Genomic DNA, 14,732 nt, shown 5'->3' with positions numbered 1-14,732 from the left:
AGCTAGAATACTGGTTCATGAGGCACTTACAGAAAGTGTGCAAATAAAAAGAGGAACCAGACAGGGTTGTCCCCTGTCCCCATTATTATTTAATTTTTATATAGAACCCTTAGCATGTCTTTTAAGAAGGGACGAGGTGATTATATCTTTCACTTATCAAGGATGGGAGAAGAAAGTCGCAGTGTTTGCTGATGACTTAATGACATTTACAGGGAATTTAATCACTTCACTTCCAAAAATAGAAAATATCATAAGTAAATTTGGGGCAGTCTCAGGCTACCAGGTAAATAAACTAAAATCAGAAATAATGGAGTGGAATGATGTGTCTGGAAACCCTTTAAAATAAAGTACCTGGGAATTGAGTACAATAAAAGTATTGAAGGAATAGCTAGTTTAAATTTCAAAAGAGTGCACAAGGAAATAAGCAAACTCTTAAAGGCTTGGTCTGGCCTACATCTCTCCTTGCTAGGTAAATCGAATCTAATATAAATGACAATACTTCCGAAGTGCACTTATCTGTTCGATTCACTCCCACTGGAATTTAACAAGGTAGAAATCAAGGGTTCAAAAGGAGTAAGGATTAGCTGGAAAAAATTGAGAAGAAGCAAGCTACAAGGCGACATAGCCAGCCTAGACATACTGGAATATTGTAAAGCTTTCCAGTTAAAAAATATAAGGATTTTGCTAGGCATAATTAAAAAGTGACCTCTGCATTGGAAAGTATTAATTGGACCTGAAAATGATCACTATTTATACAAATTTGGACATCCTAAATTTTTCCAAAAAATCAAACTAAAGATAAGATCAGCAACAAGAACCTGGTATGATACAAGAACTACCCTGGCAATACCGTATTATAGTAAATTCCCCCCCAATCTGGGAATCCCCAGGCACACCAGAATGCCTAAAAGATAGCTTAATCAACCCACTAAAAGAAGCCAACATAAACTACTGGGGTCAGTTGATAAAAGAAAACAAGATCACAGAATGGGAGATCCTAGATAGAGAAACCCAGGGGACACTATCCAGATTTAAATATTATCAATCAAACAGCTGGCTTAAAGGAGTAAAAGAAGATTTACAAGGGGATGAAACTATCGAACAAAAGCTCCTGAACACAGAGCCATTCAAAAAGGAGATATCATATTGGTATTGGGCATTGATAAGATCAGGAGAGGAAGAATACAAAGTCCCTCAAGACATCTGGGGAAAATCAATGCCAGACCTCGACATTGCGAACCTTTGGGAAACTTCAAACAATATTGCAGGCATGGTGATAAAGTCTGCTCCATTGAAGAAGAAGAATCACTTGTTTACAATACATAGAGCGTATTGGAACCCAAAACAATTGTCAAAATTTTAAAATGGTACAGTAAAGAAATGTCCCAAATGCGAAATAGATAGAGCGGATGACCTACACATGTTCCGAGAGTGTTCGAGGCTGAAAGAATTCTGGGACCAGATCGGTAAGACTCTTTCTGAGGTATTAGAACAGCACATTCAGGTAAGCATTGATCTAATTATTTTTGGGGCTAGTAAAAACTCGCAAAATATCCACTGTCCAAGGACTGAGAAAGTATCCTCTTCTTATTAATCCTTTTAGGCAGGAGAGAAATATGTATAAACTGGATAAAACTATCATCACCAAGACACTCTGATTGGTTAAACTCAATCTTAAGGGTATACAAATTGGATACACAGGGGAGGCAGAGTAAGAAAAACAGGTTCTGGAATATTTAGGAAAAGTACAACTTGGTAACAAATAGGGGGTCCAATGATTAAGGCAAAGGTACCATTGATTTCAAGCTGAGTCTTCAACTGAGTAGTCAAAATGACTAGCTCTCCCCCCTCCGATAATCATGTGCCTAGAGATGGACGAAAGGAGGCCCCAAAGGACAAGGTAAACAGAACATCTCGAGAGAAAAGGGCCGAATCTAGGAAATGGGGCCTCTGACTCCTCCATATTCTAAATCTTTTTTGCTTGATGAGGACAAGAAAAAAAAACAGAAGCAGATACGTCCACCTGAATGTGATGAATGGCAACTCAGCATTTCCTCAGTCTGCTTACACGAAACCTCTTCCCTATGTCTTAGGAGTAGAAAAGGTCTTGCAAATTGGGATACTTGGAGCTACAACACATGAAATCTTGAAAGGAGCATGGAACTGGACAATTTGTTCTCTATTTTTCAAAAATGTACATAATTTTTTAGAGTTTGGTGTTATTTTTATTTCAGAACAATTGAGAAGGTAAAAAGATTAACCTTTCTGGCTACATTTTTTGCGCTGGTCTGGCTTGGAGATTTTTACTACAATGGTATTGGCTGCTAAGGCATTGGGGAAAAAGGAAAACTGAACCTCATGGGACCATGTTGACTACAGCCTTCCGCCTGGATCAGAACAAACAAGTTTGCCAAATACAAATAAAGGCTGACTTTTGGGCGCTAAGCCTTAAATGACATCAAGTCTGCAACCTTTATCCATTCCTTTCCTACAATGACATTACTGTAAGATTATGAAAAAGATGAAGGTATGTTAACAATACGGTATTTTTATGCATGGAATATTTTACATGTTATTTGGCTGGAAAACCTCTGCCTGATAGTTTATTTATATTTGAGATTTTAGACAGGGTCAGAGTTGTATGATCTTTTTGTAATGTTGAGAGATTGTTAATGTTAATAAGCTGTTTGTTTTTGTCTCAACGCTCACAAAAATGTGTTGCTATCAATTGCAGATTTCAACATGACCCATTATTTCAGTGGCAATGCACATCAGTTATATGTTTTCAAGGAAAAGATTTATTTATGTTCCATTATTTGAAACATGTTCTACCTCACACCATGTCTCCGTAAGCAAATATCTTTCAATTTGCTACGTCTAAAAGGATCTTCAAGTAGTAGTAACTTGTTTCTTTTTTATGTCTATGTTCATCTCAGAACTTGTGCAAGAATGGGAAACACATAAAATAAATAGTTCTTGAAGCTCTGTCACAATAGACGAACACACCGGTTTATATCTTTGGACAGCTGTTTCTGATAAATTTACATTCCACACTTACCTGAACCACAATCAGCTTTTTCTCTTTAGGTTTCCCATCAGGCCATTCTTCACCAAAACAAAGATACATCTCATATGGAGGCTGCTTTTCCAGTTGTCCTTTTTGATGTGAAACAAGTTCTAGAGAGTAAAACAAAATATCATGTCAAATGATCTATTTAATACAACGACAAACATACACAACAGCCACAAAGTAGATGGTTTTTCAGATGCACATATAGCAAATCAAACTAGGGCAGAAAATACAGAAGGTAGTAATACTAGGAGCCAATTCAATGTTTTTCCCCGGTATGATTCAAACTATTTTCTGCGTATGAAACAGAAATTCTAATGACAGGATCAGGAATTTCGTGTGGTTGGAAATGATTGGAATGCCCACGAAGGTGAAACTAGGTGTGAATGAGGAAGGTTGGGTCAAGGAACATGAACACATTTAAATGGCAGGTATGTGATGTGTTTCTTCACAAGGAAAGAATCCCTGTAGATAATCTTTCTCCACAAGGGAGACTATGAGTTTTAAAAAACGTATTTTAATCCTAAACTTAAAACTGGTGGACTAAATGCTAGCATACAATCATCCAACACTATGGATAGGTTTAGGAGGCGTAAACCGCCATCATCCACAAATCCACCCTCCGGCTGAGCAAACTCCCCGACGAGCCCACAGACCTGATGGAACACCTACACTTCAAGATACAGGCCAGACCTACCATTGCCCTCCAAGGAACTCTCATCTACCCCCCCACCCCCGGATCCTGTGGACCTTTTACAAACTCTATCATGGACATCATCTCCCAGCAAGCCATCACATCCACCAACTACACCTTGCTGGGAGACCTAAACTTTCACCTCGACCCCCAACACCACATCCCTTCTGGACAACCTCCAAAACATTGGACTCCGCCAGATCATGACCGAAACCATGCACTCAGTAGGACACACCCTCGGCCCCATCTTCACATCGGAAACCCCACACTTTCAGCCACAACACCAAACTCCCGTGGACAGACTATCGATGCATCCACTTCACCTTCAGAACACCCACCATCCACAGACACAAGCACCGCCTCGTCCAACGAACCCAACACAGTCAAAGACAACTTTCAAGCAGGCATGGAATCTGTCACCAAATGGATGAAAATCAGCTGCCTACAGCTCAACATTAACAAAACAGAAGTACTCATCATGAGCCCGCACCCCAATGCCTGGAATGACACCGGGTGGACCCCTGCCCTCGGAAGCCCACCCAACCCCACGGACCACGCATGCAACCTTGGAATCATCCTGGACTCCAAGCTCAAGATGGACTGCCAGATAACTCGGTCGCACCCTCTTGCTTTCACACCCTCCGTCTCCTACATAAGACCTTCAAATGGATCCCCCTTGAGCACAGAAAGATCATCACTCATTTATTTTTATTTTATTTATTTAGATATCTTATAAAGCGCCTGAATCACCCCACATGGGGTATCTCCGCGCTAAGGACTGTAGAAGCATGAGATCATAGCATTAGAACAGGAAAGTCTTCAGATTCTTCCTAAAGCTGAGGTAGTTGTGGGAAAGGTGAAGTGTCTCAGGTAGCTGATTCCACATTTTGGGCACCAGGTGAGAGAAAGCTTTTCCTCCCCACTTGGTTTTCTTAAAGCGGGGGATGACCAGGAGGCCTTTGCCTTCCGAATGGAGCCTGCGTGAGGGGATATATGTGATCAGTTTGTTGGATAGATATGTTAGGTCAAGCTGATGAAGCCCCTTGAAAACTATGCAACAGATTTTAAAGTGAATACGTTTGCGTATGGGGAGCCAATGGAGTTTGTGTAGGAGAGGGAGGGAGGGGGTACGACGGGGGGGCGTTAGTAACCAAGCGGGCTGCTGTATTCTGTACCACCTGTAGGGCAGAATCTTTGGCAGAAATAAGGAGGGCGTTACTGAAGTCCAAACGACTGAGTACTAAAGCATGTATAAGAGTCTCACTGGTAGAAAGGGGGAGACAATGGAAAACTTTCCGCAAAAGACTAAGAGCATGGAAGCAAGATCGTTTGGTTGATGCTATGTGCTCATCCATGTTTAGCTTATTGTCTACCAGTACCCCTAAGTTCTTTACCACTGATTTGGGGGTGGGAGCTGTCGCTAGTTCTTGCGGCCACCAACTCGGGGACCAACTAGTGACTGCCTCCGTGAATAGCATGATTTCCGTTTTGCTAGCATTAAGCTCCAGGAAATTCTGACTCATCCACGCAGTAATCTTGAGCATGCCTTCAGAGAATATTTCTTGAATATTGGGCGCATCAATATAGTAGGCCAGGAGCCGCTGTGTGTCGTCTGCGTAGGAGACCGGGATAAACCCGATCTTCCTAAGCAGAGCGGCCAAAGGGGCAAAGTAAATATTAAAAAGGGTAGGGCTGAGAGATGAGCCCTGTGGGACTCCTTTGATAACAGAGGTCGTCTTGGTTTTGAACAGGCCCCAATTGACAGTTTGGGTTCGATCCTTAAGGAAGTCTGTCAGCCATTCCAAGGCCGTGTCCTGAATACCTATGGTGCGCAATCTCTCTAGTAGGATCTGATGTGAAATGGTATCAAAGGCTGCGGATAGGTCGAGTAGTATAAGAATAACTGCTCGACCCCCATCCGCCTGCATTTTAATATCGTCTAAGACGTTAACAAAGGCAGATTCCATACTATGACGGGGGCGGAAGCCCGACTTGGTGTGATCTAAGCAGTTAGAGATCTCAACAAAAGATGAGAGATGTTTATTAATATGTTTTTCCAGCAGCTTCCTGTATAGTGGGAGCCAGGAGATGGGCCAATAGTTCGTAATAACATCTGGTGGAAGTTTGGAATTTTTCCTGATTTGCATGCCTTGTGCGTCTTTCCATTCTTTCGGGAGTTTACCCTCAGCGATCGATCTGTTAAAAACAACCTCAAGGGGTCCTGCCAGTTCCGTAGCAAGAGTTTTTACAATTTTCACCGGAATTAGGTCTTTAGGGGATCCAGACTTGGCCGATTTAAGAAGGATTTCGGTTTCTCCTAAAGTGAGAGGGGGGGGGGGAACGCTCTTAGGGAAGGCTGGGTAAGAGAGTAGGTACTAATGAGTGGAATATCTATATCTAGCTCTCGAGAACTAGGGGAAGAGAATTTGGAGTAGATCTCCTCAATCTTCTGAGTCAGATGATTGGCGATGTTATCACAGAGTAATTGGGACGGTTCGTCCTCAGGACTACAGGCTTTTGGATTAACGAGAGAGTTGAGAATCTGAAAAAGCGTTTTAGAAGTATTATCAGCCTGCTCCAGTTGCAATGCTATATGCTTTTTACGGGTGTTTCTAAGGTTCTAACGGAATATTCCCAGCATCTCTTTAAAATTTTCCCTATCTGGTTGTGCTTTGGAGCGTCGCCAGATACGCTCCAGTACCTTGCATCTACTTTTCTCTATCTTTAGTTCCTGTGAGTACCAGGGGGCCTGAGGGCGACATGCCAAGGTGGTAGCCTTTTTTATGGGTATTGTGGCATTTATTTATTTATAGTATTTGTAAAGCGCTCTGCAACCCTACGGGCATCCTGGCGCTGTGTACATATTGCTGAAAAACACTGTGCATCAGAGGAGGAAAGGATAGCATTAAGTATTGGTGAATTAAGTTTTTGGGAAGAGCCATGTTTTCACCTTTTTTTGGAAGGCCATCAGTTCATCTGTTTTCCTGATGTCGATGGGCAATTTATTCCACAGATGAGCTGCGGCTATGCTGAAGGCTCTGCCACCGTAAGTGGCTTTCTTAATCCTGGGTATGCTTATAAGATTGGAGGATGAAGATCGGAGGGACCGTGTGGGTTTATACCATTTAAATTTGTTTTGAAGTGGTCGAGGGCCCATCCCGTGTACTGCCCTAAAGACAATGCAAAGGGATTTGAAGCAGATCCTTTGATGTACAGGTAGCCAGTGTAGGTCGGCCAGAGCGAGGGTAGTGGAGGATCTTCGCTCTCGGGAGAGTGCCAGTTTTGCTGCTGCCGCCTGGATGCTTTGAAGTCTGGAAATCAAATAGGCAGGGGATTCCAGAAGCAGAGCATTACAGTAATCCAGGCGGCTGAGAATGGTACTCCTGACTATGGTGGCTCTGACCTGTGTTGGTAAGAGGGGTAGCAGCTTTTGCAGTCCTCGCATTAAAGCAAAGCAGCTACTCACCTGCTTATTAACATTGGTCTCTAGACTCAGACTGTCGTTAAAGCTGACTCCGAGGTTCCTCACTGATTTTACTGGGGTTAATGACTCCCCTGAGTTCAGAGGCCAGAAGTCTGTGAGTAGACTTCTGGTAATTCTGCCTACTGTGCAGTGCATTATTTCCGTCTTATCACTATTGAATTGTAGTGAATTCTGGTTTAGCCAGAGTGACATTTCCGACATACAGGAGTGGAAGGTCTCGAGTGAGTCAGCATGGGCACCATCTAGAGAAATCATCAGCTGCGTGTCATCCGCATAGTTGATCACGCTAATGCCGTGAGCCTTGATGATGCCCATCAGGGGTTGCATATATATATTAAAAAGTATCGGACTAATTGCGGACCCCTGTGGGACTCCGTATGGGACTTTAACAAATTCTGACTGGTATGGGGGATGGCTACTGCCTGCCATCTGTCCTTCAGGTAGGAGTGAAACCAGTCGAGCACGACTCCCCCAACTCCAATGTTCTTCAGTCTTGTCAGCAGGATGTCATGACTCACCGTATCGAATGCGGCGGACAGGTCCAGCAGAATTAGAATTGCTGACTCCCCCCTGTCCGCCCTCATTCGTAGGTCATCCAGAACTGTCAGCAAAGCTGACTCGGTTCCGTGAGCTGGTCTGAAACCGAATTGCTCCTCTTCCAGGATGTTGTTGGTTTCCAGGAAGAGGGCAAGGGATCTGCTGACCCACCGCTCTATGATCTTTATAGGGTATGGCAGGAGCGATATAGGTCGGTAGTTTTTTTGGCAGTTCGGATCTAGATTAGGTGTCTTGAGTAGGGGGGTGACAACCGCCAGTTTCCAATCTTTTGGTACGGTTCCTGTATTGAGAGATTGATTGCAGAGCTGTCGCAATACTGGGAAAAGGTCGTCCCCGAACTCCTTTACTATTTTCTGAGGCAAAGGGTCCAGAGGGGATCCTGATGTTGTATTAAGAGCAGTTCTTATGAAATCTTGTTCTGTAAGGATCTCAAAATTTTCTAGAGTAGCCTTTGGATTGGGTCGTCTTACATTGCCTTCGCTCTTCTCCCTGTTCTCGGGGTTACTGTTATCCTGCACCAAAGGGATGGAAGCACCCTTCATTCCCTCAATAATTTTAGTAATTTTTTCCTGAAAGAAAGATGCTAGATCATCGCATAGTTCTTGTGAGGGCTTGATTTGACTATTAGCGCAATCAGGATTGGATAACTCTCTAATTATCCTGAAGGTGTCGCGGGATTTATTAGAGCTGTTGAGTATTAGGTCGGCGAAGTGGTTAGCTTTGGCTGCGATGATTTCTTTTTTATAGAGTACAATAGTTTGCCTCCATATCAGTTTCTCCGGCTCCGAATAATTTTTTCTCCAGATCCTATCCGCCTTTTTACAGGCACTTTTCAGTTCCTTCAAGTTATCCGTATACCAGGGCGCGGAGGGTCTTCCTCTTTTTCCAATTACTTTCAGGGGTACAGTATCGTCAAGTTTCTTAGTTACTTCTTTACATAAAGAGAGATAGTTTGTGGTGATGTCGTTCTCTGGGTTAAACGAATTCCCAACTTGACGGATATTGAACTTTCCTTTCTCTTTCCTTTTTAGCAGGCCCTTCCAGTCACGGCCGATAAAGGACCTGGTCTGCGTATTTGCATCTAGAGTGAGGTTAATGGCATCATGAAGGGATTTGAGGTGCTCCTCGACTGTACTGTTGGAAGACTGTGGGGGGGGCGTGAAATGCTTCTGAAAAGGACCGAGGCAAGAGTTTGTGCCATTGTTTAAAGCTACGTGTACCTGGCTTTTTGTTGGGTACGTTCGCACTGGGTCCCACTAGATCAAAAGTGATATGATGTCTGACCAGGTTAGAGGGAGCGTTTGTTTGTAGATTAAATCCAGGGAGTTGGAGAGCACTTGGTCTAAAGTGTGACCTGCACAGTAAGAGGGTGCGTTATTTTTCTTGATCAGGCCTTGAGGGGAGATTTCTCCAAGGAAGTGCAAAGTCTCTGGGAATGAAGGTTTTCACTATGAATATTAAAATCTCCCAACAGGATGAATCTATTAGTGGAGATGACATGAGGAGCAATCAGCTCTAAAAGAAGTGAGATCGAGTCAGCAATAGGACCTGGAGGACGATAAACAAGTTGCGAATGGAGATCTATTCTAAATATAATCACTTCTAAGTTGATGCTCAGGTGTTGATCTAACACAGTTGCTTTTATGGGATGCTTGTAAACAATGGCGGTACCTTTCCCTGCTTTCCTGGGTCTGTCTAATTTTAGGATCCAATATCCATCAGGCAAAGCTGTTGCAATAGCTGGAGCGGAGGTGGTCTTTAGCCATGTTTCTGTAAGAAACCCGAGATCCGGGTTCGAAGAGGAGAGAAAGTCCCATATATGAGTCGCGTGTTTGGGAAGAGAGCGTATGTTGGCTAAAAAGGCTCTCCAGTTGTGATCCGCCGGGTTTTCCTCCACGACTAGATCGCGTTGAAAAAGAGTGCTGATATTCACAGGGAGACTGTGGAACCTACAATTCCGGCAAGAAATGGGACCTTCTAGGCAAGATGGAAACTGTTGTTTACATCGATGGACAGCGGAGTCTGGGCAGTCCTGGCTATCCGGGTGAATACCAAGATTTAATAACTCCTGCCTGGAATAACTAGTCTTCCCATTGGCCTCGGAGGCAGGGGCCTTACCTTGGGGAGAACTGGCATAATGACTGGCACCTGGCAACGGTCTGACGTGGACGCCTTCGGCGCGCCACAGCGCCCGCTGCATGGTCGAGTGATTGTCGCCATTAATACCCAATGAGGGCGGGGTTTAGAGAGCAACTAGTCCACACCCAAAAATTCTTCCAATATGTCCGCTTACCCCCAGTACGTCCCACGGCAGCACCTAATCGTCTGCGGGGACCAGGGTTCGAGCGCGGTGAGGAGGCAGTGGGAACAGAGTGCAAATGAGCACATTTGAAACAGTGCAAATAAGCAGTTACACATTTTTAAAAATACACAATCTATGCTGTCTTTCCCGGCTTCCGCCTCAGGGAAGTGAACTATGCTTCTAGTGTCAACCAGCGCGAGTGGGAAAGCGCGGCTTATATGGCAGCGAGGGCGGGGTTTAGAGAGCAACCAGTCCGCACCCAAAAATTCTTCCAATATGTCCGCTTACCCCCAGTACGTCCCATGGCAGCACCTAATCGTTTGTAGGGACCAGGGTTCGAGCGCGGTGAGGAGGCGGTCGGAACAGAGTGCAAATGAGCAAATTTGAAACAGTGCAAATAAGCAGTTAAACATTTAAAAACCTAGGCATTGTTTCGGAGTACTTGACAGACAGCAACTGCAAGGGCTGCTGTGAGAGTGAGACACAGTTAGTAACAAATCTCTGATTCTAACGATATATCAATGTAAGAGCAGTGAAAAGCTCTTCAAGGCTGGATGATAGCAAACCTAGTTCATTTAGTAACAATAATACATAAGGAGCTCATCAAACTCCGCTTAGTAATTGTAATCCAACAGCCTATATGCTGATATCCAGAGTGCTCTCCTAAGAATGAAAATAGAGAAACGCTTCGGTGTGTAAAGCTGGAAAATGAGCGCTCTCTTAAGTATGAAGTAGGAAACCGCTTAGCTTTAGAGAGCTGCTGAGCTTGGCTGGCGTCGCTTCCTCACCTGTCCGTCGGTACCCCTGGACTGATCCTGAGCCGAGGGGGAGGTACCGACTGGATCGGGGAGGAAGTTAATATATGTTACATGGGCCAATGGGGATGCTCCATAGCTGTAGGACCAGAGTGGAAACTGTATCATCAGCCAATAGAATCGTTTTTACTTGACTGTAACTGGGAGGAAGTTAATAAGTGTTACATGGGCCAATGAGGATGCTCCATAGCTGTAGGACGAGAGTGGAAACAGCAGTATCAGCCAATGGAATCACTTTTACTAAAACAGGAAATGGAAACTGCATTATCAGCTCTCTGTCATGACTCCGAAACAAAGCCTAGGTTTTTAGCACTTTGTGCCAGTGAATCATTAATATGGATGTGATCTAACCAGACACCCAATATTCTATTTCACGAATTAGAGCGGGGCCTCCAACCCTGAGCAGTGGCCAGGAAGAGGTGAGGCTTTCTCCCAAGCATTTTTGGGTGAGTAAAAATAAATAAAAAAACATATCTCTATCGTTTTGGAGAATGACCTATTGGCATAAAGAAACATATGGCGCAAAAATAGAAATGTGTGTCTGTGTTCAACCTATTTGTTTTCCCTTGTTGTGTATCCTCCTTTTTAGGAAAGAATCCTAAATACCTTATGAAACTGACATCCCCCGTCTGGAAAATCCAATGTACGGTAGGATGTTTTGTATCATTAATTTGTGTTAATTTTTGCTTTTTTCACTAAGCTTAGGTCAAGCTTAATTGCATTAGTGTTCAAGAGGTCCTGACGAAAGCCGGGTACATTTTCCTACAATGGCTGAAACATGTTGACCAAATACCATCCTTAATAGACAGTTATTGTGTCAAACTGTCTCACACTCATTTTAATCTTGACACCATGATTTTCCCTAATAAAGTTTTCCTTAAATCATGGTACCCAATTTTACATCTCACTTTTTGATTCTTTTTGCACACTTTTTTTCTCACTGCAATTTAACATCCCACACCGTTTGAAACTGATTTGACTTTTGGTATGATTCATCACTGGTGGTTTATTGGGTTTGGAGAAGCACATAATTCCAACAGGTGTGTGGCTCCTTAACCAGACCATCTTTGGTTCTATCCCAGATGATGAAGCTCTGCCATATGGGTGGGCTGATGGGATTCATTTCCTTTTTGTTGTACACACTTTACAGGTAGACACAGAGTCTGTCACATTTTTCTTTGCCCCCATTAGTTGTACAGACCATTGACAGTCCTTGTGTATTGTTATACTGTGAATAAGGGGTTTGTCTGTCCTTTGGTCTTTAAATAATTTTCCCCTTAGACCCTCCACCAACCTTGTTTTTTTACAATTTTCAATAGCCATTTCTTGTTCCTTAACATACCAGACTGGTCTATTACCTAGATTCCCGGTATGCGAAACTTATATTTGATTTATGGACTACTGATTACTGTTAATTAATTTAATTATCCTCACCATTACAGCATTGGCTTACTTGTTCTCAATATCCCCTTTCATAGAGCCTAGGTAAAAATACTCGGAAATTTCTCTGATCTACAACGTTATATTTATTGGGTGGGTGTGTTTTTGGATAAAACATAACAGGTCATTCCGACAATCTGTAGGATGCTTTGATACGTCATGTTTACTTTTAGGCTTTATTGAACAGGGTACATATTACGTTACCTTTTCTCTTTTAATCCTTTCAAATGGAATTATTATGCTGCTTCAGCTTGATTTTTGCAGACTATGTTTACTGGGTTTTATGTAGAAGGCTAATACTGACACCATCTCAGAATTTTGCATGGATTCTCTATATACTTTTAAACTTCCCCTGTTGTTTATCACTAGTGAGATTTACTAGTTATGGCTCTGTTAATTAGTAAAACCTACTTTAGAGGGTGATGTATACACCATGCCTTCGCTACACATGTAGCTTGCTCCTTTTCCTTTACCCTGTTCCCTTTTTTGATCCACTTTATACTCAAGTTAGCTAGGGAACGAAACCCATTTATATAAAATGCCTGGACCTGCCTGTTGTTATTGTGATCCCTAACCTTATGCTAATGTCTAAACTGATTCAGAAAAGAGGGTGGTGATGAACAGAGTGTCTGAATTAAGCAGACCACTCTTACCCAGTCCAAAGATCAGGGCTTGATCCATCACCGTTATTTAGCTCACTGCACCATCCCAGCTCAGAACCTGGCTATATGCAAATCAGTCTGTCCCTGGCCCAGTGCATCATGGGAACAGGGCAGACTAAACTCCCAAGCCAATTCTTCACCAGAAAGGAGACAAGCTTCCGGGGACCGGTTTCAGGCATTTCAGCCGTCGTCGGCCCGGCTTGCTTGATTCCTGATGGTGCAGTGAGCAAGGGACTCATGTCTGAGTATACCCTGCCACACCTATAGTGGCCAAAAACGATTCAGACAGGAACAGACTAATTTGCATATAGCCAGGTTCTGAGCTGGGATGGTGCAGTGAGCTAAAAAACCGGTGTGGGATCTAGCCCTGATCTTTTGACTGGGTGAGAGTATTCTGCTTAATTCAGAAACTCTGTCCATCACCACCCCTTGTTGTTAAATATTTTGTCCAACATAAGCGTGGAAGGGTATACTCAGATGTGAGTCCCTTGCTCATTGCACCATCAGGATTCAAGCAAGCCGGGCCGACGACGGCTGAAATGCCAGAAACCGGTCCCCGGAAGCTTGTTTCCTTCCCAGCGTAAGAATTGGCTTGGTAGTTTGGTTTGCCCTGTTCCCATCATGCACAGGAACAGACTAATTTGCATATAGCCAGGTTCTGAGCTGGGATGGTGCAGTGAGCTAAAAAACCGGTGTTTGATCTAGCCCTGATCTTTTGACTGGGTGAGAGTATTCTGCTTAATTCAGAAACTCTGTCCATCACCACCCCTTGTTGTTAAATATTTTGTCCACCATAAGCGTGGAAGGGTATACTCAGATGTGAGTCCCTTGCTCATTGCACCATCAGGATTCAAGCAAGCCGGGCCGACGACGGCTGAAATGCCAGAAACCGGTCCCCGGAAGCTTGTTTCCTTCTCAGTGTAAGAATTGGCTTGGTAGTCTGGTTTGCCCTGTTCCCATCATGCACTGGGACAGGAACAGACTAATTTGCATATAGAGAGTATTCTGCTTAATTCAGAAACTCTGTCCATCACCACCCCTTGTTGTTAAATGTCTAAACTGAGGCACGCTCTTTATTCATTTATGTATCTTTTGTTTTTAGACATACATTGTGACCTTAATAGCGCGAGCTCATCGTACTTCCATTTGGACAGACAATTGAGAATTTTCTATGGTCACTGTGTACTACCTGTGTTACACTTTCTCCAAATGGTTACTGTGACTAGTGCACCCGGACATTACCATTGCTTGGTTGAGCATAAATAACTATCTGCTCATATATCTTCCTATGCCGTCTTCTAATCTGTGGATATCTCTTGATTTTACAAGCTTCTGTTTAATTCTAACCGATATGCATTTTGGTTGGCTAGGGTGTTACTTTACTATACAAGATTATTTTTGGTTTTACCATATTATCCATTACTAGTATTTTATATATCCATTCCAATGTGGGACTAGTTCATGTCCACCTGGATTTTCTTTGGGTCTACTCTGATGCTCGATTGTTACGACAATAGGATATGCCACTGTTTTGATTATATTATGCTTCTCACATTTCTAGGTCTGGAACGTTCTATATTTTTTTGCGTTTACCATCACCAATAACTCTTTTTCACCTACCGTGTTCCATTTAACCATCGAGGTTAGATTGTTTTATGTTAATTTCAATTTTACCTTGGCTATAGGGTTTTATATTATGCTCACGCA

At 43.1% G+C, this 14,732-nt stretch overlaps 1 protein-coding gene across 1 annotated transcript in view; it reads right to left on the bottom strand.

The window, feature by feature from the left end:
- IRF6 (interferon regulatory factor 6) overlaps positions 1 to 14,732 on the bottom strand; it is a 119,593-nt gene that overhangs the window by 63,590 nt on the left and 41,271 nt on the right. Inside the window, exon 5 of the mRNA XM_086919685.1 lies at positions 3,059 to 3,177. Coding sequence (XP_086775811.1) covers positions 3,059 to 3,177 — 119 coding nt within the window. The remainder of the gene's footprint in view (positions 1 to 3,058; positions 3,178 to 14,732) is intronic.

This window comes from Lissotriton vulgaris, chromosome 5, assembly GCF_964263255.1.
Source record: "Lissotriton vulgaris chromosome 5, aLisVul1.2, whole genome shotgun sequence".
NCBI lineage: Eukaryota > Metazoa > Chordata > Amphibia > Caudata > Salamandridae > Lissotriton > Lissotriton vulgaris.
Note: the sequence above shows the minus strand (reverse complement) of the source record. Positions and strands in the feature narration are given on the sequence as shown.